The sequence below is a fragment of the Pongo abelii genome, chromosome 3 (assembly GCF_028885655.2).
Source record: "Pongo abelii isolate AG06213 chromosome 3, NHGRI_mPonAbe1-v2.0_pri, whole genome shotgun sequence".
NCBI lineage: Eukaryota > Metazoa > Chordata > Mammalia > Primates > Hominidae > Pongo > Pongo abelii.
In genome coordinates, this window is record NC_071988.2 from 124,597,929 (window position 1) to 124,625,494 (window position 27,566).

General features: G+C 35.6%; 1 protein-coding gene across 3 annotated transcripts in view; it reads right to left on the reverse strand.

The window, feature by feature from the left end:
* The window catches only part of SLC9B2 (solute carrier family 9 member B2), a 60,005-nt gene that overhangs the window by 6,313 nt on the left and 26,126 nt on the right, over positions 1–27,566 (reverse strand). The window contains exons 5-12 of one of the 3 annotated variants that reach the window (XM_024245589.3): positions 27,143–27,285; positions 25,800–25,927; positions 23,959–24,134; positions 21,880–21,986; positions 20,288–20,437; positions 8,711–8,819; positions 5,787–5,923; positions 3,414–3,637 (exon numbers count right to left, since the gene is read on the reverse strand). In XM_024245589.3, coding sequence (XP_024101357.1) covers positions 3,416–3,637; positions 5,787–5,923; positions 8,711–8,819; positions 20,288–20,437; positions 21,880–21,986; positions 23,959–24,134; positions 25,800–25,927; positions 27,143–27,285 — 1,172 coding nt within the window. In that variant the 3' untranslated portion in view covers positions 3,414–3,415. 3 annotated transcript variants of the gene reach the window in all.

The window sequence follows — 27,566 nt, forward strand, 5'->3', positions numbered from 1 at the left end:
ATGTGATGACACATGAGTGAGAAGGTGAGAAGGTGGCCATTGGCGAGCCAGGGAGAGAGACTTCACCAGAGCCCAACAATGCTGGCATCCTGATCTCGAACTTCCAACCTTTAATAGAAGTAAGTTTCTGTTGTGTAAGCCACCCAGTGTATGGTATTTTGTTATAGCAGCCCAAGCTGACTAAGATAGACTAAGCAGACTAAGATCCGAACTGTCATGTGGCAAGTAGTTTTCTGATATTGAGAGAGGATCCTCTTCCTCTCAGATTTAGTCAGTAAATGTTTATTAAATTTCTACTGTGTTCCATGCCCTGTGAAAAATGCTGAGGATTCAAGGATAATTAAGACAAGGTTCCTACCCATAGGGAGCTGATTTAATAAGAGACAAACATGTAAATAAACTGAAAAAAAGTGTTACATGTGCTCTGACATAAGTATGTATAAGTTAGAGTAATAAGTATGTATAAGTTAGAGTAATTGTTTCTATCTGTGGTTTAAGTGGGGATAGGTTGGGTTGGTCAGTACTCTATCAGGTTAACCCTAAGTTCACCAACCAAGTCAAGAGATGTGGCTTTCAATGTGGTGACAAACCCCGGCCTTCACATGGTGAGCCCTGCTGAATGGTCAGCCTCTGTCATTCTTGACCTCACCATCTCCATGATATATAACAGCAACATAGTCTTATAACAATTAATAAATTCCTACAAAGAGCTTCCAGGAATAGGCACAAATTTCAGAGATCCAATAGAGGAAGTCAAAAAGCCAGCACTGGGCAGTCACAGAGATTTAGGTGGCGGCTATCCTCTTAGAGGTAGAAAAGAGTTTGCTACACGACCTGCAAAATGAAACAGGTATTGGCAGTGGCTTCAGGTGCCCTTCAATCATTTCTATACTCTGTGGACTTCCATTTCTAATTTTCCTAGGGGCCCTAAACATATTCAATAGCATTCTGATTTAGTTATACTAACTGTATTAGTTAATAAATATTCCAAGCCTGTTACTTGGAGAAAATGCCACCGATGACCTGGGAAACAGCATGAAATGTAACACTTTTTGGTCTCACATCCCTTTTGCTGGCTAAGTCCTAATCTTCCCTCAGCCAATGCCCTACTTTCTCTGGGAAGCTGTGCCTAAACTCCACCACCCTTGGATTGATTGAGTGCTCCTGCCATGAGCTCCCTAGCAGCCCTGTAGTTCCTGCATAATAGCATTTATCATATTGTTTTGCAATGTCTTGTTTAATTGTCTGTCGTCTCTATTGGACTGTTAAATCCTTAATGACAGGGACAATATTATTCTCGATGATGAGCCTGGATCTCAAAAGCTTTCAGTAAGTATTTTTTGGATGCATCTACTTTTAGAGCCTGCAAAAATAGAGGACCAGATCATTAAGTTTATGGTGCCCCCAGCAAAGTGCACCTAACCAATGAAGTTCAGTTCAAAACATTTATCTGAACTTTGGTATAAATTAATCAAGTCCAAATCAAGAGCATAAACATTAAAGGAATACCAAAGTGAAGTGGACATAAAATTGAAGGCTATTTAGAAGAAGTGAATATTAAACTAGTTTTGAATAGAGGTGAAAGCCATGGTGGATAGGGCTCGAACAGAAGTCTAATGAAGAGAGGAATGGACAGGCTTTATTTATGCAGATCAGCTTAGTGGGATTAGGATATTCATAATTCATTCATCTAATACATATTTAATATCTACTTCAAGATTAAAATGAACTTTGAATTCTAGGTCAAGGAGTTTAGATAGGATATGACAAGTATATAATAAACACTTCAGGTACACAGATAACATGATAAAAACTGTAAACTGTATGTGAATGTGATTATTTCAGTAACTACACAGAAGATGACCTAGCGTAAAGAGGAACTTATGAGTGATACACAAAAACAGAGATGGGCTGTTACAAAGTAGGATAAAATATGACCTATGCAGGTAAGTCTTTCTTCTAATATTTTCTCTGCTGGCAAGTCACAATTTCTGAAATTCCTGCCATAGAAGTCACTCTTTTGGTTTAAGGCAATGTCTTTCAAAAGCTTTTGTTTGCATGTAAGAATATGCTACTGAATGATGGTAACATCCAACACAGTGGAAGCTCTGGCCCCGAAAATCTGATGTTCTGTTCCTCCTAGGAGTATGAATGCTTAGCTAGAGACAACACTTAGCTGCCTCACAGCCGGATATGATCATTACCAATAAATGTAGGAAAAGAGATGTGTCTAACTTCCACATCACTTCCTCAAAAATAAATTGCTATACTTGCATTTTCCTTGAGAGATAGAATGGAGATATGGTAGAGATCCATTTTTAACCCATTTATGCCTAGTGTTCCATTATTAGAACTCTAAGCCTGTGGGAGTTATTTATATCCTACTGCTCAAGGTCATCGCCAAGGTCTGATTTTTCACAAAAAATTTTTGCAACCTCTGGCATAAATAGGTTAAGCCATGTCCTAAGCTAGGGCATGGCAGAGCTTCAGGACAGAAAGACATGGGACTCTGAGCAGACCTCATGAGCAGAGTAACCCTGTTAGTATTAACCAACCAGCCAGTTTCATTAGACAGAAATAGAATTCTATTTTCTTTTAAGCACTGTATTTTTTATTTCTTCATTATAGCACATTACCCTAATGTAATATTCATAAGACTGGCATAGATTTGAAACTTATCTATCTCCCACTTAGAAATGGAAAGTGCCTAAAGATATGGGTCATAAGAAACAAATAAAAAAAGGGCTGGATTAGGGCACTCCTTAGGGGAAGGTAGACGCACATGGGCCACTGAAATAAAGGAGCCTGGGTGGTCAGCTAGGGGGCAGGATAAAGTTTTTTGACATCTGGAGGGGGCAAGAGGATGAACCAATGAAGATACTTCATGTACTTTAGAATTTTGGTGGGACCAATCAGTTACAGTAATTCAAAGAAAGGCAGTAAGGGAAGTAGAAATGGAGAAGAGGCAGATTATCAGGGAAAATGAGGGTAAAAATTAATGAGAGACTGCATTATGATGTTTAACAACAAAAACAAAACCGAAAAAGAGGAGCCAAAACCAATTCAAGGCATCAGAGCCTGGGCAAATATGAATCAGGAAACCGTGAAAGTTAAGTTAGAGAAATCCTAGCTGAGGAGGATACCGAAGCTGGTCTTTCCCATTAAAGTAGATATGTCCTTATGCAAATTAAGATGGATGATGAAGGGGTGTTTGAAAAAAAAAGGTAGAGAGATTAAGGTTGGTGATATAGATCATTACCACCCACATGGAAAGAGCAAGGGCTAAAAATGCTGTTTAAAGAAACAGCTTTTGGTTCTATTACATTTTAAGCTTAAACATTACATATTTCAATATGCATCTTGAAAAAAGCAGCAGCTTTCTAAACATTTTGTTCAGCAGTCTCTCTTTTCACCTCTAAACTTGCACAGAAGTCTCTCCTTGAACTTCTTCATCTTTATTTTGATGTTCAACTTTCTGCAGAAGCCTGGGGCCCAGTAAACCAATAAGCAGACTTCCAATTGGGGCTGTGATGAGGATGGACAAAAATGCCACTGTCAACACATCCATTCCATAGTCTTCTAATTGTTTCTCTCCATGTGACCTTGCTGTGTCCAAAGCCACAGATCCTATTGCAGCCTATAAAAGTTTAAGGGTAAAAATGGAATCATGATAAGATAAGCACATATAAAAAAAAGTGAGTTTTTTATTGTTTGCAAAAGCAAATTGCTTGTTCTTTTGCTCAACTAAGAAAGTTGTAAGCATTAGGAGATATACCTAATGCTAAATAACGAGTTAATGGGTGCAGCACACCAACATGGCACATGTATACATATGTAACAAACCTGCACCTTGTGCACATGTACCCTAAAACTTAAAGTATAATAATGATAAAAAAAAGAAAGTTGTTTTAGTCTTCTTTCAAAGTGTATTGCAGGTTTTGTTTTGTTTTTTTACTTTTTTAGAGACAGGGTCTCGCTGTGTTGCCCAGACTGGTCTTGAACTCCTGGCCTCAAGTGATCCTCCCTCCTTAGCCTCCCAAAGTGCTGGGATTACAGGTGTAAGTCACTGTGCCCAGCCCAGCTGGTTCTGATGATCTAAAAACTCTGCCCTTGCATGGGAACATACTGATGACTCATTTGTACCTATCTGTGTAAGGTAGGGTTACATAAATATCAGTAAAATACATTTCAAAACACAGAGCAAATCCAGACTCACAATATTAATTAAATATAACATAAAGTTCTACGTACTAAATTTTTCCTGAATAAAGATGAAAATTACTGGTCATCTCCTTTTATCTTTAGGAATTTGGAACTAAAAAATAAGATGAAAAACATGCAGTGATATCTACTGAAAACTGTTAAATTTTAAATAAATATATATTACTTTAGAGCTTAAACTCATTGTCAAACATCATGAAACATGAAAATAGTGGACCCCTTGACAACTTGAAGTTGATCTTATTAGGTATTTGGTCAACTCCTTGCCACAGAATTTGGTGAAATGTTTTATTTGGAATGTATCTGTTGGAAAATATTATGAAAATTCTCGGTTTCTTTTAGAGGCAAAATGCAATATTATCAGTGCAGATGGGAAAAATGTATTAATTAATCTGGTTATCCCTTATTCCACAGAGAACAATGTAGGCCTCTAAGACAATGAAAAAGAAAAATGTGCATCAGAAACAATGGCAGAAACTACTAGTTGCTCACAAAAACATGAATGACCCGTTTCCCTTCTATAATAGAACTGGAGTTTGGCTGATCACATTGCTGTCTAGAGATTTTTTTATAGAACTCTCAGCCATTATGTTTTAGACATTTTTGAAAGTCTGATAGGGGTGAGGGGAATTCTGGAGTAATGCCCAAATGCAAAGAGCATAATTGAAATCTGGAATATAACTGCTGAGCATACACATCCCCCAAAGCCTCCTAAATGAAAATCACTTGATTTTAATTTCTTAATAACAGAAATTTGAATATTTAATTATAAAATATCTGGGACAAAACAGTTAAATGTTGTTTGATGTAATTAGTCTGAAAATATACAACCAAAGATACATCACATTTGCAACAAATCATAATCTATACAGTTCTAACTTAATTAGCAATCATAGGTATTCTAACAAATGCATGGTCAACAAATTCAAGCACCTATCTATAATAGCTTTATTTATCACATGTTTATTAGAATGCACAAATTTTCGGTTAAGTGATTGAGACATTTGCCAGGAAGTTCAGTGAGTTTTGAATAATTAATACCAACTAATAATCTAGGAAATCAATAAAGTGCTTTCTGAGTTGTTTTTCAATAAATCTTTTCTCCATTACGTACAAAGACTCTGGTCAAGCTCAACTGATCATTAATCATATTAACATTAAAATATCTCTAAACATTAAGGGAACCATGTTATTTCTATTTTACTCTCTTCTTGGAAGCTATTAACATGAAAAGAGTTAACAACTTTTTCCTTGGGTGACTTAGAGAGTGCTGACTGATGAAATTCAAACTCTTCTCTCCTGTTACTACTGCTTTCTAGTAGAATAGGGATTTACTAGATTTTTACTTGTACCCTGGTGATCTAAGGAAATTTAATGAGCTATCACATTTAAGGAATGAATATACCAAAAATATAGGTTTTAAAGAATAGATTAGAATAAACTCTTTTCATAAATTCACTTCAATTATTTATTTTCACTAAATTTAAACAAGCCCTCTTATTCAATATTTCAAGGTGTCATGCAGAAATAGCAGTTAAAATGCTAAGCCATCTTATCCATCATACCTGAACTGTGGCCTTTGGAAGCCATGCAAAAGAAATAAATATCTTTTCTTTTAAGTTAAAACCAGCAAAACACACCATCAGAAATGTAGTCAAAATTCGTATCAATACTGCAATGCCTACGGTGGCAACACAAAGGCCTGCAAGAAATATTCAATTTTTAGAAATAATAAAATACTAGGAGAGAAACTGCATCTCATAGTTACTAATTCAAAATAACCATCAATAGAAATAATTTTTAAAGCATTAAAAATTACAAATACAAAAATGTTTAGGAAGAATATATAAAAACAATCAATATTAAGGATCAATCAGCCTATTTGTTTAAAATAAGGTGTTTCCCTAGATTAAAACCAGAAATTAAGCATATTTGAATTCTTATGTAGAGATTTGAATGTTATATATGTCTTATGCTTTATAGCAAGAACCATGCTTGTTCATGTGTGTAAGAAGAATTTATTAAATGATATGATTAAATGATAAGTAATAAGCTTTAAACTAAGTACTGCATACACATAAATGTATAATGTATAGACTTTGCCTCAAAGTCAGAGAAAGACACATAAACAACCAATTCATAGACTATACAGTAAACGAGGTATAAACAAACTAAGGGCATAAAAGAGGGAAAAATAATATTTTAACCCAAAAAGTCAATAATTCTTTACAGGGTATCAGACCAGAAGTGATAGCTAAAATGTTTATGAGCCAGTATGGAGGGAATTAGCCAATCAGAGCTGGCTGGGCACTGACCAATCAGAATAGACACTGGCAGTCTACCACTGTTTCACCATACTGATGTATACTGGTTGTACTGGTTCCAATTATCCCTGGTTAACATATACAGCTACTCCATTTAGTCCTGTAGAATTCTTTGCTGATAAAGACAAGTTCATCATCATTTGCCAAACAACGGATTGTGAGTAGTGCTACTGCATGCTACTGGACCTAAGAATGGTACAGCTAAGGTGACTCATGAGTATTAGGGTGACTTTTTAAAAAGTAACATTTGTTGAGTGTTCAAGTGCTGTACTAAGCTTTAAAAGTATTATTTTACTTAGTCCTTACAACCTGTGGGGTAAGTATTATTTTACAGTTGAAAAAACCAGAAGCTCAGAAAGGATAAGTACTTTTCTCAAATTCAAAGGGCTGGTAAAACATCAGATAGACATAGCGGGAGGATCTATTGTAAATCTGCCATATGGCTTTTTTATGGGAAAGTTTTGTGGTTCTTTGTTGAAAGGTATTTCTTCAAGGTTGGAAAGTATTCAAAAATATCTGTAGCCTGAAGTACAAGATAAAGAGTCGATACCATTCCCAGAAGGAAACGTTGAAAGTTTGAGAAGAGGATGAGAAGGAAGTTTTAGTTGAGTTTGAAGGTTAACAGGACATACAAGTGGTGCTGTCCAATCAACAATTGGATATATTGATTTAGAGATAAATAGTTTGGAATTATACAGTTTATAGTTGATGTCACTAGTATAGATAAGGTTAGAGAAGTGATATAGAGCCAGAGGCACAAAGTTAGAAAGAAATTTGATAAAGGGCAGCATTTAAGCTACATATGGTGTAAGGAAAGGCTCAAACAGCACTGGGAAATAGGAAGTTTAAGAACTTAATATAAAGGAGTGTTAGAGGGTCAAAAGCAGCAAATGCTGCTGACAGATCAAGTAAAGCAAAGACTGGATTTAGCAATATTACCTTGGTGAGAGGTTGGCAGGTTGTGTGATAGGCAGAAGCTGGGCTAAAATGTATAGAAGAAGGAAATGGGAACTGAAGTGGAAAGGGGAATGTGGTGACCTCTTTTGAAAAGTCTGAAAAGAAGACAAGAGAGGTAGCATGGTAGAGATGGGGGGAAGTGAAATAGAGAAATTTTATATATATATAATTTTAACATATTATTTTAATATTCATTATTTTAATTGTAGTAAAATACATATAACATTTACCATCTTAACCATTTTTATGTGTATAGTTGGTATCATTAAGTATATTCACACTATTATGCAACCAATCTCCAGAATTTTTTCATCTCGCAGAATTTAAACTCTATACCCATTAAACAACAATTTCCCTTTACTCCCAGCCCCTGGAAAGTACCATTTATGAGTCTGACTACTCTGAATACCTCATGTAAGTGGAATCATACAGGGTTAGTCTTTTTCTGACTGGCTTATTTCACTTAGCATAATGTTCTCAAGGTTCATCCATGTTGCAGCATGTGTCAGAAGAGAAGCATTTTTTTTTTTAAGATAAGAGAGATTGGAGACTAAATTCTGAAGAGAAGAAAATTGTAACATGGATATTTAAGATGTATGAGAAAAGGAAAGAATCCATAGGCAAGATTCAGAAGGAGTAGTGGGAGATGGAATTCCTAGTATGGATGGAAGAATACTGTGATGGAAGGAAAGAAGGAAATAATGAGTACATGTATGCAAATTCATTTTTAAGTGCAGTGTTTTGAATCAACAGAGTTTTAATATGATGGCTTTTGAATGTATGAATAAATAAAATAATGAATGAACAACCAGGCATTTCTATCCCATGGGTACAAACTATAGAACTAACTAGTTGTCTTTAAAATTCTCACTCTTGTTCAGGACAAGGCTAGATGAATATTCTTACCCTTGGAAAAAGAATCGTAAGGCCTGAATTTTCTGGGTAGTGGTCAGCAGTGTCACTTTCATATACAAGGAACAATATTAAATGTGTAAAATATACTGTCTTAGATGAATAAGCATTATTTTCTAACCAACTACTCTAAAAAACTTAGATCATAATTAACTTTTTATATAATTGTGACAACAGTAACCACTGTACACATACCTACTGGAGATATTTAAATGAATATAAAAAGTAGACTTTATTGGTGAGTAGGTTGACCAAAAAAAGTGAATTTTAACAAAAGCACACTTTGAAATTCTTACCTACAGTTTCTGGTCTGAGAGATGCAATAGATACCTCTGCTCCAATTAGTCCAAAAAGAAGGGGCTGAAAAATGTCCCAGGCAACGGCAATTATCTTTTCAACCTCTGCCTAAAATAACAATAAAACACATACAGATTTTTAGTATGTGAAATTACAAATGCAAAGAATTTTATTAATTTGAGGTTTGAATTATTTGGCCTGAGATAAGCTTTATTTCTGTGCCATCTATAACTAAAAGGTTAGCTAGAACAGAGCAAAAAAATTGCATGAAGATCTTTCTAACACAGTTAAGATACATGAGGTGTTTTAGCATACTAAATATTAGTTTTCACATGGATATTAATAAAAAGATTCTTATAAAGTAATCTTCTGAGGACTCCCACTTCTGAATACATCGTGTGTATGTGCATGTGTGTATACATATTGTAATATATAGTAGTGTTTTGTAGTTTAAAATTTTATGTCAACTTTCCTTCAACAATATGATTTAGAGAGCTTGCAATATTGGTACATATATCTAGATATGCCCCTATTACTGCTGCATAGTGATCTACAGTATGGAAGTACCATAGTTTATTCAATCATTTCTTTATTGACAGATCTTTAAATTGTTTCCAATTTTATCTGTACAAAAAATACTGTTTAAGGTTATCTCAAATCATGCACAAAAGTAAAATCTAGGTTTACTAAAGTGATTATCAGTGCCAATGATCACTTTATTGCCCATTATCTCCAACTCCTCTTTCACTGTTGCTCCACAGAAAATGGAGCTGGGCCTTTAAAATATTTTTCCTTTGCCAGGTAGCACCATGTTAAACTTTGTCAGTAGAGTGTGCTAAAGAGATATTGCAAGCTGAAGGTGCTTTTCTTCCTGGTTTCTGTGGCTCTTCCTAGCAAGATCTTACAGCATGCACTGGTGGCCTTAGCTCTAGGTTCCTGCATCCCAGGTGGCTTCTCCAGTATCAGGGTCCTACAGTTCACGCAACCAGCAGCACCTAGTGGCCATTACATTCCCTAGCATACCCCTGGGGCAGTTTCATAGCAGATTCTCTTGAGCAAGATACTTCCCCATGCACCAAAGGGGATGGATCTCCTGCAAATTGGGAGGGTAGATTTTCAGCAAATTCTGCAAGCACAGCACCACAGCGACTTCTCTAGGTTCTAACAAAGTCTGGATCTCAGCCCTGCAGGCAGGAATGAGGAGGGGACAGGCTTAAGGGGATGATCTATTATAGCCATAGGTGCTATTCCCATATTCTTTAAGGATGTCTTCACATCTTACTAGCCAATACCTTGTTACTGGAATCCCTGGTGTGGTTAATAATCAACTTTCCCTATTCCAGTTACTATTCGATTTCTCTTTCCTCATAGGACCCTAATTGATACAAGAACTAACTTTGTAACACATAGTGCAAAAGACTCTAGGAAAACAGTGACACAACTGACTAGAGTAACATCAAAATGTTTTGTGGCAAAAGAAGCCATAAACCAAAAAAGTGACAAACTAGAAGAAAATATCTGTACCATGTGTAACAGAATAAGAAACATTGGCCAATCAATTAAAAAAAAGACATAGATCCTAACAGAAAAATGGGCAATGAACCCAGAGACAACATCATCATACTGAATAGGCAAAAGCTGGAAGCATTCCTTTTGAGAACCAGAATAAGACAAGGATGCCCACTTTCACCACTCCTATTTAACCAGAGTACTGGAAGTCCTAGCAACAGCAATCAGGCAAGAGAAAGAAATAAAAGGCATCCAATTAGGAAGAGAGGAAGTCAAACTGTTTCTCTTCGCAGATTATACTATACCTGGAAATACTATACCAAGAATAGTATAGAGATACTATACCTAGAAAACTTCATAGTCTCTGCTCAGAGGCTTCTAGATCTTATAAACAACTTCAGCAAATTTTAGGATAAAAAATCAATGCACAAAAATCATTATTTCTATACACAAATAACGTACAAGCTGACAGCCAAATCAAGAACGTGATCTCATTCACAATTGCCAAAAGAAGAACAAAATATCTAGGAATACAGCTAACCAGGGAGGTAAAAAATCTCTACAATGAGAATTACAAAACACTGCTGAAAGAAATCAGAGATGACACAAATGGAAAAACATACCATGCTCATGGATAGGAAGAATCAATATTGTTAAAATGGCCATATTGTCCAAGGCTATTTACAGATTCAATGATATTCCTATCAAACTACCAATGACATTTTTCACAGAATTAGAAAAAACATTATAAAATTCATCTGGAACCAAAAAAGAGCCTGAATAGCCAAAGCAATCCTAAGCAAAAGGAGCAAATCCAGGGACATCACACTACCCAACTTCAAACTATACCACAAGGCTACAGTAACTAAAACAGATGGTACTAGTACAAAAACAGACACATAGACAAATAGAACAGGTTAGATAATCCAGAAACAAAACTGCACACCTAAAACCATGTGATCTTTGATAAAGCTGACAAAAACAAGCAACTGGTAAAGGACCCCCTATTCAATAAACTGTGCTGGGATAACTGGCTAACCATATGCAGAAGATTGACGCTGGACCCCTTCCTTACACCATATACAAAAATCAATTTAAGACGAATGAAAGACTTAAATGTAAAACTGAAAACTACAAAGCCCCTAGAAGATCTAGGAAGTACCATTCTGGACATTGGCCCAGGCAAAGACTTCAAGATGAAGACTCCAAAAGCAATTGTGACAAAATAAAAAATTGACAAGTGGGACCTTATTAAACTAAAGAGCTCTGCACAGCAGAAGATACTATCAATGGAGTAAACAGACAACCTTTAGAACAGGAGAAAATATCTGCAAACCATGCATCTGACAAAGGTCTAATGTCCAGAATCTTTAAGAAACTCAAACAAATCAACAAGCAAAAAACAAACAACTCCATTAAAAAATGGGCAAAGCACATGAACAGACACTTCTCAAAAGGAGACACACATGTAGCCAACAAGCATATAAAAATGCTCAACATCACTAATCACTGGGGAAATGCAAATCAAAACTGAAATGAGACACCATCTCACATCAGTCAGGATGGCTATTATTATTTTTTTTAATATTTAAAATTAACCACAATATTTGAGCTTGTGGCAGTAAACTGGGCGACCAAATTCAAAGGAAACATAATTGTACATCTTTTGATACTTTTAAATTTTTTGAATATTTGAGCTTGTGGAAGTAAACTGGGTGACCAAATGTCAAAAGGAAACATAATTGTACATCTTTTGATACTTTTTAATTTTTTGAAAAAATTTATTTTAAATTCAGGGGCACATGTGCAGGTTTGTTACATAGGTAAACTTGTGTTATGGGAGTTTGTTGTACAGATTATTTCATCACTCTGGTATTAAGCCCAGTACCCATTAGTTATATTTTTCCTGATCCTCTCCCTCCTCCCACCCTCCACCCTACAATAGGTCCCAGTGTGTGTTGTTCTCCTCTATGTGTCCACGTGTTCTCATCATGTAGCTCCCACTTATAAGTGAAAACGTGGTATTTAGTTTTCTGTTTCTGTGTTAGTTTGCTAAGGATAATGGCCACCCACTCCATCTATGTCCCTGAAAAGGACATGATCTTTTTTATGGCTGCATAGTATTTGATGGGGTATACATACACCACATTTTCTTTATTCAATGTATCATTAATGGGCATTTATGTTGATTTCATGTCTTTACTATTGTGAATAGTGTTGCAATGAACATACTCATGCATGTGTCTTTATAACAGAATGATTTATGTTCCTTTGGGTATATAACCAGTAATAGGATTGCTGAGTCAAATGCATTTCTGTCTTTAGGTGTTTGAGTAATTACCACACTGTCTTCCACAATGGTTGAATTAATTTACACTTCCACCAACAGAATGGCTATTATTAAGTCAAAAAATAACAGACGATGGTGAGGTTGTGGAGAAAAGGGAATGCTGATACACTGCTGGTGGGAATGTAAGTTAGTTCAGCCACTGTGGAAAGCAGTCTGGAGATTTCTCAAATAGAACTACCATTTGACACAGCCATTCCATTACTGGTTATATACCCAAAAGAATAGAAATCATCCTACCATTAAGACACATGCATGTGTATGTTCATTAAAGTGCTATTCACAATAGCAAAGACATGGAATCAACCTACATGCCCATCAACGGTAGACTAGATAAAGAAAATGTGGTACATATACACCATAGAATACTATGCAGATATGAAAAATGAAAAAAGCTGGAGGCATCTCACTACTTGAATTCAAACTATACTACAAGGCTACAGTAACTAAAACAGCAATGGTACTGGTACTAAGACAGACACATGAACCAAAAGAACATGCTAGAGAACCCAGAAATAAAGCTGCACCCCTACAACCATCTGATATGTCACAAAGCCAACAAGAACAAGCAATGTGGCAAGGACTCATATATACCATGTATATATATACCATGGAATACCATGCAGTCATAAAAAATAATGAAATCATGTCCTTTGCAGTGACATCGATGGAGCTGGAGGCCATAATCCTAAGCTAATTAATGCAGGAACAGAAAACCAAATACCACAGTTATCACTTATAAGTGTGAGCTAAACAATGAGTCCACAGGGACACAAAGAAGGGCATGATAAACACTGAGGCCTATTTTAAAGTGGAGGGTGGCAGGAGGGGGAGGATTGAAAATAGTATGCTGATTACCTGGGTGACAAAATTATCTGTACTCCAAGCCCTTGCAACACATCATTTATCCATGTAACAAAACTGCACATGTACCCCTTGAACCTAAAATAAAAGCTGAAAAGAAAAAAAAAAGAAACATGGGCAAAACATATGCACAACTAATTCACAGAAGAAGAGATACAAATAGTCACAAAATCTAAGACACTAAAACTGAGTAATTATGAAGCACAAATTAAATTGACATGCCTTTTTCTTTCAAGGGGGAACACCACATTGGAAAAATACTAAAACGTTTTAATAATGAAAAGTATTCATGACTTTGTAAGGAAACTCACCATTTGGCAGGACAACAAATTGATAATGCTTTTTTGAAGGGCAATTGAGTAGTACCTGTTATACTGTCTAAGAATTTACATAGAACAGATTTTCTCATAACTGAAAAGAAGCTATATTTTTGGATGACATTTCAATGCTTACAATTACACAATTTAAGGATCTGCAATATATACACCAGGTCCTCAAATAATGTCATTTCTTCCAACGTTGTTTCCTTCCAACAATGAAAAAAAAATCAATTCTTCATGTTCTCCCCATATCTGCAAGCATTTTCTGTGGGTAATTTGGTTTCCTCCCAAATCCCAAAGATGTTCTCATTAGGTGAACTTATGTGTCTACATGGTCCCTATCTGAATGAGTGTGGGTATGTGTGAATGCACCCTGTGATGGGATGGCATCCTGTGTAGGGTTGGTGCCTGGGATAGGCTTGGGCTTATTATCTTACTTGTTTTTATTAACCTTTCTGAAATGTATGTGTAGATTACAATTATTTCAATGTTTAATCTTCACAGTGTTTTGGTTTTTATTCAGAAGTTTGGTGATGTTTTTGTGACCAGAAATATGCCTTAGGAACTTAGCTCTTGTTTATATCAATTGGCCTATGGTAAAATTGGTTTTGTTATTTGTCCTTTCACTTAAAGTTGCAGCTTCTGAGAACCTGTTAACAATGCTAAAACGAGGACTTACTATTAATATATTCAGCAGTTTGACAAAGGATTACAATGTTTCTTTGTATTCTTTATTTGCATTATTTCTGGTGTGTTTATAGGGGGAAGATTCTATTTCCATTCAGCTTACAAGTGTTGAAAGAGAGCATATGTGAGGGCACTGGTTGATTTATTTAATAGTTCTGTTTCTATAGCATGCAAAATGTTATGTTTTCATCAGATAACGAGTTAAGTTTGAACCTTCCACCACTAACTGCAAGGCACTTGCCTCTCAGTACCTCACTTTCTCATCTGTAGAACAAAAGGTTTATATTAGATAACATCTAAGATCATTTATTATGTAATGGCTAGTTCTGCCAAAACTACGATCCAGTTAACACCCTTCCACATATCTTTAAATTTTACTTTTTAATTTAGTTTTTGAGTATATTATAGCTGAAGGTAAGACTTTTTTTTTTTTTTTTTTGAGGCAGAGTCTTGCTGTGTCGCCCAGGCTGGAGTGCAGTGGTGTGATCTTGGCTCACTGCAACCTTCATCTCCTGGGTTCAAGTGAGTCTCCTGCCTCAGTTTCCCGAGTAGGCTGGGACTATAGGTGTGCACCACCACACTCGGGAAAGTTTTGTATTTTTAGTAGAGATGAGGTTTTGTCATGTTGCCTACGCTGGTCTCAAACTCCAGAGCTCAGGCAATCTGCCTGCCTCAGCCTCCCAAGTGCTGGGATTACAGGTGTGAGCCACTGCACCCAGCCAACGTAAGACTTTAGTTGATACTCATTGTAGTAAAGAACAAGAATCAACTCTATTAATTTTAGATTACTTAGACTTTTGTTGCTATGAATAATTGTTTAAGAGAAGTCCTCAAATGTGTTTCATATACTCAGAATACAAATGAAAGTAGCACTAAAAATATTTCTATATCAAATTATTTTTTATTTCTAAACTGTAGACAAAGGCCAAAATTTGTATTTTGATTATAACACTTTAGTTGAACATCAGACATGGGCTTATATATTGCAAAACATAGAAAAACATAGAAAAGTCACAATGTATCTTCTTGTGGGTTTTTCATAATGTCAAAACTAAAATGAATTTGCCTATAAATAAATGGAGTCATTGAATAGGCTGTGTATAAAAGATAAGCCCAGGGTAATGAAGACTGTGTTGTCCCTTGAAAATTAAGGCCATTTGACACATTTGTATGCATCATTAGTAAGAATCTGAAAAAATATCAATTACTTTGGAGGATCAACAAAGGAGAAAGTTAAGATAAATGGAAGTTTCATCATGAGTTGGATATCTACTTAAGTTTATACTTTTTTGAATGAACATTTTAAGATTCAGAAAATCCAAAATACCGTATCAACAAAAAAATCTGTAAAAGTCATTAGAAGCAGCACTAGATTTGACAACAGACATAAAAAGAGAAGCAGCTTTAAAAAAGGTGAGTGCATCTGAATACAACCAACAAATGGAAAGATTAATGCTTATAAGAAAACCAAGCACAAAGTATGAAATAATATCAGAAAACTATGGACACAAACAGAATTTTATAAAATATTTTAGCTTTTCAAAGTCTAATAAGTTAACAACAATATTGCTACAGCCCTGTAGAATTTACAAGTGTGTCATTTTCATTTTCTCACATAATAGTTACAGCAATTTTTTAGATGATTATTGTATTCACTTTAGAGTTGAGAAAACAGTATTTGAGAAGGCAAATGACTTGCTTGGGATTATACAGCTAGAAAGTAGTAGAACTGGGATTGGCATCCCAATCTCCATATTTTAAATCTTATGCTCTTAGTATGATACCATGCTGTTCTGGAGGTAACTATAAAAATAATAAGGGTTATTATTTACTGAATGTGTTCTATGATTAAGCACTTTCCTTAGTGCTTTGTATAGGTTATTTTACCGAATCCTCCAGTCAGTGAAGTTGTCATCATCACTGGGAAGTTAGATAACTTGCACATGGTCAGACACACCTAGTAAAAGCTGTAGAGTTGAGACTGGCCTGAGGAGTCTGAGCTCTTGGCCCTAGGCTATCCTTTAGAATAAGGTAAGAAAAGGAATCCAAACTCAGGACTTTGGTTTGGTTCCTACAGGAATAAGAACTTTCCTGAGTACTAAATTAGAAAAGATATGGAGAGTGCCTGCCACACGACAGAGTCAATAAACATTACTTTTCCTTCCTTTCTTTGGGGAACCATTTTGATATATTCAAATGGTATATTCTTTTTTTTTTTTTTTTTTGAGACAGAGTCTCGGTCTGTCGCCCAGGGTGGAGTGCAATGGCGCGATCTCGGCTCACTGCAACCTCCGCCTGCCAGGTTCAAGCAATTCTCTGCCTCAGCCTCCCGAGTAGCTGGGACTACAGGCGCATACCACCATGCCCGGCTAATTTTTTGTATTTTTAGTAGAGATAGGGTTTCACCATGCTGGCCAGGCTGGTCTCGAATTCCTGACCTTATGATCCACCCACTTCGGTCTCCCAAAGTGCTGGGATTACAGGTGTGAGCCACCGCACCCAGCCTCAAATGGTATATTCTTATCCTGGCTCTGCCACTTACTTTTTGTCCTCTGGTCAAATATTTTTGACCTTCGCAATATACTTAGTATTTGTAAGCCTTGGGATCCTGATTTTAAAAGTTGCTCTAATGTTTACCTGTCAAGATTATTGTTAAGAATAAATAACATATATTTCACTAACAAAGAGCTCTTCAAAAAAATTAAAACTATTATAAGAGACTGATAGATCTGACTGCATGAAAATATAAAATATCTAAGTGTTAAAAGTGAACAATATAAAAAAGTACAAAGATTACTTAGACTTCTGTTGCTGGGACTAATTGTTTAACAGAAGTCCTCAAATGTATTTCATACACTCAGAATAGTAATGAAAGTAGAAGGACTAAAAAGATTTCTATATCAAATTATTTTTTATTTCTAAAGTGTAGACAAAGGCCACAATTTGTATTTTGATTATAACACTTCAGACTAGTTGAACATCAGACATGGGCTTATATATTGCAAAACATAGAAAAACAGAAAAGTTACAATGTATCTTGTTGTGGGTTTTTCATAATGCCAAAACTAAAATGAATTTGCCTATAAAGAAAATGGAGTCATTGAATAGGCTGTGTAAAAAAGATAAGCCCAGGGTAATGAAGACTGTGTCATCACTTATATAGATGTGTGTATTGGGGGTGTATCTTACAGATGGATAATGAACACACATTATACTTTGGAAGATAATGAACAAAAGACCTGTCAAAGAAAAAGAAAAAAAATACAAGTGTCTAAATATGTGAAAAACTGTTCAATTTCACTGTTAAAGAAACACAAAATAAACAAGATGCAACTTTTTACCTATCAGTATGGTTAAGATTAAAAGCAATAATATTTTAAGCCAGTGGTTCACAGCATAGTCCCTAGACTGGCAGCATCAGCCTCATCTGGAAATTAATTACAAGTGCAAATTCTCAAGCCCCACCACAGTCTAAAATCAGAAATTTGTAGTAGGGCCCAGAACTCCAACAATCTTTCTAGGTAATTCTGCTAAAGTTTGAGAAAACTATTCTAAGGTGAAGTTGTAATGAGACAGGTACTTCATATTTTACTGGTAGAAAAGTAAATGGATAGAACTCTAGAAAGCAGTTTGGTAATATGTGTCAAAAACCTCAAAATGTTCATATTATTTCACCCCCAAATTTTACTGTTAGGAATATTCCTTAAGGAAGTGATCAATTTCTGATCATTTCAGCATACTTTAAAATAGCAGAGACTGGAAATAACCTTATAACTATATATAAAGGAATGGGTAAAAACACCAAAAACCCAACTATGGTGCATCCATGTGTGTAGATAAAGAGATTCACATAGGAGAGTTACTAGAGGTAAATATTTTAAAAAATGTTAATAGTTATCTTTCTGGTTGTGGGGTTACACTGACCTTCTACATAGCAGGGCTACAGGAAATGTAAACAAAGGGAACAATGGTTTGGTTTATAAGAATCATTTATAGATAACCACATTATAGTTTCTCTGAATAACAGTGTAATTGGAAGTGATCAAAGTTTCCCTTTCCCTCCTTTTTCTTTCTGTGCTCTTATCCAGTGCCCACTTGCAGAAGGTATCAGTCTCTCCTTGATTTCCCTGTTGCTAAAACTACTTTTTTATGCTCTGTTTCAAATGATATTGCTCCTTCTCATTGTTTATTCTTTTTATCCTATCGTTTATGAATTTAGAAACTGAATTTTAAACTGCAAAAGTTTAGAATTGTGTTTAAATACACATGGTGTTACTCAAACAGATGTTAAAATATAAAATTGTGTCATGCACAATAACGCTACAGTTGTACTACAGCATAGTACAAGTCACCTTGGAGTCAAATTAATCTGAGCTTAAATCTCAGTGCCATTTTCTAATTGTGTGACCTTGGACATGTTATTTAAGTCTTTCTGACTTATAGCTTCTATAAAGTAGAAATCATAATACTTTTCAGAGGTATTTTTGTGAAAATAAATGACCATATCCACTTAGTGCCTCATACAGAGCCATACAGAGTAGCAATAAAAATTTATTAATTCCTTTTTCTCTTTTTTACCCATGACAGTATAATATAATGAGTTGATTTCAATTTGCAAAGATTTTTAAAGAGGTGGTGACAGAAAGCATTTCTGTTACACTGTTGATATAAGAATGAATGTTATTTACCCACAGTGAATGCTGTCTATGGAAGATCCCCACAGAGATCCACTTAATTGAGTTATGATTATATATCTCATCTCAAAATTTGTAACGTTTCCATATTTTCCATATGGCATTATTTTAATTATTTAAGTTTAATTATTTTGAACAGTTGTCTTCAGGCTTTATAAGATTATCTCAAAATGATATAGCTGCATTTATTTTAGGTCACCAACATCTTCATTAAGCAGAATAGCATACGATCCTATCAAGTTCAAATCTATAAAAATGCATCTGAAAATTAAAATAAATAAATGACAACTAGTGAATTTCCATAATACATATAAACCAAATGAATATTCTTAATAATCTTGAAAATCAGTATGAAAAACCAAAGCAACCTTATAAAAATGGCAAAGGCTTTTGAACAAACTGGGTAGTAATCATATGAAAACATGATTAGCATTGCCCATAAAGAAATGAAAATCAGAATAAAAATGAGATCTATTTTTAATTCATAATATCAGCAAAATATCTCGAAGACTTAGATCAGAAAAACAGATCCTCTCACATAATATTGGTAAAAATATAAATTGGTACAGTCTTTTAAAAGGTCATGTTGATATTATCAAAAGTATAAATGTGAGTACTCTTTCCTAGAGCAATCTGATTTCTAGAAATTTATTGTATAAACTAAAATATATACTATATTTTATTGATTTTAAGACACATATTTTTATATTTTAACATTTCTGAAATTAGAATGTTATCGCACTATTTTTTTTCTTTCTTGGTGTCATACAAAATAATTGTGTTTTTTAGAATTGACAGACTCAGCGTTTATGAAATATGGTATGTAAGGATATATTATTGAAGCACTGTTTATCTTGGCAGAAAACTAGAAACGACGTAAATATCTATAAAATGCAATACTCCGTAGCCATTACGAAGAATAAGGAAGGCATTACGGTAGTATGACCATGGTATATTTTAAGTAAAGACATCAAGTTATAGATTGATGTGTAAGGGGAAAAAGAAGATGAACATTGGGTGTACATTTGTATATGCACATAAGATAGCTTTTATAATGAAATATTTTATTAATTTGATGCTAAGAAAGTATCTGGAAAGCCAACTTAATCTCATTAGAAAAGAGTCATGAGCAGGAAAACTTAAAATGAAACTCACCTTTTCGCTGGTCCATCCCATGCCTGCAAGGAAAGCCATGACCAACGTGCACAGTCCTCCTGATCCAGGGAAACCAAAATGCACACTGCTGAACACAGCTAGCACAGACAACCCCAACACAAGGAATGTTCTCTTACACACAAGTTTGTCCTTTAGGAGAAAAAAATTCATTTGCTCAATTATTTCAAATCCCTGATTTTTAATGGTTGATTTTTTCCATATCTAGGATTTAGAAAGAAAATAAAAATTAAAATGTCTATATATATAGACAAAACAAGTGCACTACATAACATTTACTTTCTTTTCTTAAACAAAAGCAGAGTTAGCACACTGCAAAGGTGAGCTCTTCTTTCAGGAACACCAATTCTCTCCTCTGCAGTTATCAATGCAGAATTTCACAGCACTTAATGAAGTAGCAGAAAAAAAGTACATGAGCTTTGGAGCTGGACAGACCAAGGTTAAACTTATAGTTTTTATACATTGTTGGCGTATGTAGTGGCCACATTACTTAACCTCTCCAAGCTTTGTTTCCTGAAAGCATTTACATCATAGGGTTTGTGTGAAGGTTAAATATATATCTCTATTATTTTCAGGCTCTATGTTTACTGTTTTAAATTTGACGCCCCCTTGGTTTTTCTTTCTAAATCTTTGAAAACCAGGAAGCTTTAAGAGGTTCTAGACTGACAGTAGTTTTTGTTGCTGTTGTTTTAAAGTCTAAGAATTTGTGTACTTTTTTTCCCTTTACTTTTTCCCTGTCCAGGCTTTTAAACTTCTTGATCAGTTTAGAAAGTAGGTCTTTAAAAGTGCTTGACTTGGCAAAGGCATGCAAGCTCTGAAGTTGAATTACCTGAATTCATTCCCAGTTCTACTGCTTTCTAGCTATGTGACCTTGTTCAAGTCACTTATCGTGCCTAAGCCTCAATTTCCTTATCAGTAAAATGGTCATAGTAATAGAAATCTCTTTATGAACTATTTTGTGGGTTGTACTAGAGCAGTGCTTTCCAATAGAATGTTTAGTGATGATGGAAATGTTCTGTATCTGCTATAGGCACGTGTAGCTAGTGGCTACTGTACTGAACAAAGTGGCACTAGACGATGATTGACTGATTTATGTATGTGTGTATGCATGTATGTATTAGATATGGGCTCTTGCTATGTTGCCCAGACTAGACTCAAACTCCCAGAGGGATCCTTTTGCCTCAGCCTCCTGAGTGGCTGGGACTACCAGGCCTGGCTAGAATCTAAGGTATTTTGATACTAAAAAAGGGTACAAAAAAGTTATTATACACCTGGGTTTAGTTGAGTATTATGAACATTTAACTTGCATATCCTATTACTTTGGAACGATATTATTTGTTTTACAGTGGAATTTGAAATGTACAGAATATAAAACAGAAACCCATTACAGGACTGCATTAAAATCTTCTATATTGAGCCCACTTCATAAATCTCATGGATAGCAGTAAGCAATTTTAAAATGAGGGACCATTTGCTCAAACATGCCCTTCACATCTGTCTTTGAAGGAAGTGTTCTAGAATGTTTTCCCAATGATATTTGACAGCACAACTTTCCCACATATTATTTCTTTCACCTGGTCACAGCTTGGAAAGTACTGAATGAAAAATCCAAGAACAGATCCAGTTGCCACACCAATTACCACCTCCAAAACTCCTCTGAGGACATTAAAGACAGTAGAGCCTGAAAAATATATTTAAAAAACTTAGAGCTCTAAATCCAACAAATACACAAGTTTTATTCCACAATCATCAACATAAAGCATCTAATTACAAAGAAGAAACATTTTAAAGACAGTTTCTGCTTTCCATATTCTTAAATATGTAAGTAGAACCTACATTTTCCCCCATAGCATATAGGATTTAGGAAATTTAATTAAAAAAAAAATTTTTGTTAGCACATTGTGCAGAAAATTATATTAAAGTTTCTCCACACATAAAGCACTTCTTCACAGACTGTCCTAAGAAAAATGTACTAACTAGTTTCTGTGGTCTCTTGTTATTATGGCAATCATTCTTCTTATCTAAATAAAATCACCTCTGAAGTAATTTTATTTAGCTAGGATAGCTTTCTATCAGGTAATGCTACGACTGTTAAAAACATCTAGTTGTGATAGTAGCATTATGCTTAAGCTATTGTGGTAATAATTTACTATGAATGTGTAGAAAGTAGCTAATTAGCTTTAGTCTCTGGTATATTGAGGTGTTAAAAAAAAAAGTCTTGGGCCTCACCCCTAAAAATCTGATTCAGTAAGTCTAGCAGGGCTCAGATCCAAAAGGTCTAAGGACCACACTTATTTGGTGGGGGGGTGGGGCGGGGAGAGGAAACACAGCAGAGTCAACTAGGAAGGTTCTTCGAGCTGTAGCTGATGAAAACCCCACTGCCTCTTTCCTTTCTCTTCCCACCACCATGATTCTCATGCAAACTCTGTTGCTCTAAAGCTGTGGTTCCTATTGCAAACTGCACTGGTTTCCACTCCCAAAGGTTCTGATTTAATTGTCTAAGATAGGACCTACATAAGAGTATTTTTAAAAATCGCCCAGGTAATTCTAGTGTGATGGTAAGGCTGAGAACAATTGTTTTAAAGGTATATACCAGGAAAGTGGTAAGAACATAAATTTGGATATGTGTAGTAGCATTAAAAACAGGAGTATGAATTTGACTTAATAGGTAAGAGAGCATCCTCAAAGGTTCTTGAACAAGAAAGTAATGTAATGAAAACAATGTTTTGAGAAAATCAATTTACCAGGGAACGGATGGAAGGCAGGCTCTGGAGCAATGAGACAGGGTGGGATTCTAGGTAACAGGCATAAATCATACACAATCACAGAATGGGAAGATAACTATAGGGAGATAATGAGAATGTATAACCTGCCAAGATGTGTTCCCACTACAGAATCTGAAGCTAAACTTAGATTACAATTATACTTTGTTAATCATATAATGTTGCAAATTTTATATCCCAATTTTGAACGTAAGATTAAGAAATGAACTTAAACTTGTGCTGTACCACAGGATAATAAAAGTGTTGAACTGCTTTTGGCCTTTTGGCTAAGATCAAGCATACTATCTGTTCACATCAGTTTAATATAGGTGTTGAACAACAGTGGGAGAAAAAATAAGTTACTCTTTTATTATACTTGAAACAAAATACCTCAATTTCAGACACTTACTAAGTATTAACAGGACATCCATTGAAATCATTGCTGTTATTACCCATAAAAAACTGAAGAGGAGAGAAGAGAAATTTTTCTTATTTTAAAGGCATGCTGTTCCTTTCACTTGGACTGCTGTCTGTCATTTGTGCTCCCTGAAAAACCTACTCATCTTTTGTGTGAAGTCTCCACACATCTTTTGTGTGAAGCCTGAATGTTCCTGGATCACTTCAAGCAGAAACTGTTCTTTAAATCTTTCTACCTTGTACCGCCCCCGCCGTACTGAACCTACTGCATGCTACTTGAGCAGTCCCTAGAGGGGGCAAGAGAGTAAAGATAGACAGCTTCTGGCCCCTCCTTAGGTACAGAACTCTTAGTGTTCTTTTGCCTATTTTTAATTTGCCTTAATCAATTATCAAGCAAATAGGTCATGCTTATAACATTTTAACCTACGTCCCTAGAGTCCAAGAGTAAAGCCTGTTGTGAACTGATTAGGTTACCTGTGGAAAAGGCTATGCCCAAGCATGTGTTGAAGCCAGTGATGGCCAGAATGTCATCGAAGCTGCCAGCTGCCATGAGCAAGGTTGGGACACCCTTCTCAACACCATAGCCTCCTCCCTGCAAAAGGAGCATTGAAGGCACCACAACAGCTGGAGATACAGCACCTAAAACAAAACTAGGCAGACAGCATTTTAAACATTTATGATAACATCTTACTTATTACTATTTTGAAATTATAATACCCTCCACTTTTTAGGGGTTATACTTGGACAACTACAGTCTTTCTTTTTTTTCTTTCTAAATTAAAAAAACAAACTTTAATAAGAATTGTTTTTGTTTTTGTTTTTTTTATTATACTTTTAAGTTTTAGGGTACATGTGCACAACGTGCAGGTTTGTTACATATGTATACATGTGCCATGTTGTTGTGATGCACCCATTAACTCGTCATTTAACATCAGGTATATCTCCTAATGCTATCCCTCCCTCCTCCCCCTACCCCACAACAGGCCCCGGTGTGTGATGCTCCCCTTCCTGTGTCCATGTGTTCTCATTGTTCAATTCCCACCTATGAGTGAGAACATGTGGTGTTTGGTTTTTTGTCCTTCCGATAGTTTGCTGAGAATGATGGTTTCCAGCTTCATCCATGTCCCTACAAAGGACATGAACTCATCCTTTTTTATGGCTGCATAGTATTCCATGGTGTATATGTGCCACATTTTCTTAATCCAGTCTATCATTGACAACTACAGTCTTTCAAATGGCAGAGAAGCATGAATCCAGAAAAACATGTACGTGTAAAACTTCTACAGCACACTGTTTTTCAAAATGTAGCCATAGACAACCTGCTTTGGACTACTTAGGTTGCCTAAAAAGATATATTTATTAGTGGTATAGAAGGCCTGATGAGGGTAGGCCCCAGGATGCTGGCTTTTTTAAACAAAAAAATTCATGTTATAAGGTTTGAAAAACAATGCATGGACTTTCTGATTTGGAACCCAGTGATGCTGGGCCTTCTATCAGGGCTTGCTATGTCAAATAAGGCAACAGATTAGAAGAAAATGATATGACAGTCACACTGATACCAGTAACAACAGCAGTGGTAACAGCAGAAAGCATTTTACAGTATTAACTATGTACCAGACACCATTTTGAGCACTTTACACATATTCACTAATTTAATCCTCACAACAACCCTATAAGATAGATAAAATCTATCTTAATTTTACAATTGAGAAAACTGAGGCACAGAGATATTAAATACTTGTTAAAGATCACACACTGGAAAATCACGAGGCTGGGATTTGAATCCAGGGAGTAGAGTTCTAGAGTCTTAACCATGAGAAGAATTTCTTACTTCTTGCCTCTTATTAGCAGTAAATTCTTACTAAGTCCTTTCTTATTTATTTACTTTGTGTGGCTCTTAACTGTTGGAAGTAAAGAACTGACAGTGGAAGGAAGAGACAGCAGAACCGCCAAGTCATAATAGTCTGGTGACAGGAGGAAAACAATAGTAGCTGTTGATCACTGTTGCTGTGTTTATTATCCTTTGTACAGACTTTAGGTGGAATCTGGTATCTCTTTAACAGGCATTGAATTAGGTGTAGGCAAAAGACCACGACTTCTTCAACAGTTTGAATAGTAGGTGCTAACTATAAGAGTTAGCGCCTATTAACACATAAACTATGTTTTCAAGTTAGAATATTTAGATTATGCTGTAACATCTATGTTGCATTTTCTGATATCTATAAGAAAATTCTATTATGCATTCTCTTGTATGGAATCAGGGAAAGCCCTAAATGTCCCTACATATTTTCATATGACAAAGAAACAATCATTACCCCAGTATAAATCCCCATTGCCATGGTAAACCCAGCAGGTAATGGGCAAGAAGAGCAGATGTGCACGCCTCCACAATACAGGGACCCATGGACAGTCTTACACAAACGCCCTTTAACTTCTTCAGGGCCTGAAATAGAAAAGTAGACATCCTAATATAATCCTCTGAAGATGTGCAGAGAAGATGACCTTGAATGCTTTCTTTTCAGTATATGGACCATGTCTGGGTCATCATGAGTTTTCAAGGTAATGAGTTGTATTTAAGAAACATTTTAGCACTCCAAGTGTTTTCAGACAGCTTATTTAGTCCTCACTGCAACCTTATAAGATAGGTAATACTATTATTATCCTCATTTTTTTAGATGTCCTCATCTGAAAAGGCACAGGCTAAAGTCATTTGCCCAAGATCATGAAACTGGTGAGTGATGGGGCCAGGTTTGAACCCATGCAGGCTGCTTTCAGCATCTGTGTTCATAATCTCTAGCTAATTTAACATTCTCATTAGTTTTATTTATAATTTGTGGTCCCAGAATGAGACTAAAGTGAAGAGCCTGATCCCCCAAGAAAATTCATTCCTGTATTCAAAAACATACATGAAAAAAAAGCATTAAAAAGGCATACTTGACCCCCATTTTATATATTAGGCAGTTTCCTGAGCTAGTATAGTTAGCCCTGAACACTTGTATAGGGCTTTGCAAACCAAAAATATGTTGTTTTCTCCCCTGTGAGCATTATTTATAACCATGGTCTATATCTACGTCAGAGAAAAGTGGGGCCTTTGTTCTTGGTACTGGCCCCATAGACAGACTCTACCTTTCTCCAAGAAAGAGAATGAGACCAGCCGGGCGCAGTGGCTCATGCCTGTAATCCCAGCACTTTGGGAGGCAGAAGCAGGCAGATCACCTGAGGTCAGGAGTTTGAGACCAGCCTGGCCAACATGGCAAAACCCCATCTCTACTAAAAATACAAAAATTAGCCTGGTGTGGTAGTGCATGTCTGTAATCCCACCTACTTGGGAGGCTGAGGCAGGAGAATCACTTGAACCCGGGAGACGGAGGTTGCAGTGAGCTGAGATCAAGCCACTATACTCCAGCCTGGGTGACAGAGTGAGACTCCATCTCAAAAAAAAAAAAAAAGGAAGAAAATGAGACCATCTTTTGAGTTATTGCAAAGCACAAGGTGTCACTTGCAAAACAATCCTCCATGAAATAAATTCTATTCTATTCTCAAGAATGTCATGCAAAGTGTCCACATCCATTTCCTAATGCTTAGTGATTCTATTAGATACTTGAAGCATTGAAGAAACAAAATTCCTATTTAATAATGAGAAATTTACACATCATACCTTTGAATCCAGACCAAGGCCAGCACGAACCAGGATGATAGACAGGGCTATGCTTCTCAAAGAGGAAGACCACTTGTGCTTGATCTGCACATTATCATTGATGACTGGGATATTTCTGATGAGAAACCCTGCAAGCAGCATGCCTTGAACGAAGAAATCAAACATATCTAGTTAGTTTTCAAATACAGAAAATATTTTTAGTACTTTAATTTTATAGAGATTACTATATAATCCAAGGAACCACTTCACTTATGCTTAGAAGAAATTAAGTTAAACTTTTAGTTTAACTTGGAAGAAATTAAGTTAAACTTTTAGTTTAACTTGGAAGAAATTAAGTTAAACTTTTAATTAAAAATTAGTATAATAAATTAAAGCAGCTAAGAAAATACTTTAATGTACAGATAAAAAGATAGATTATAATAAT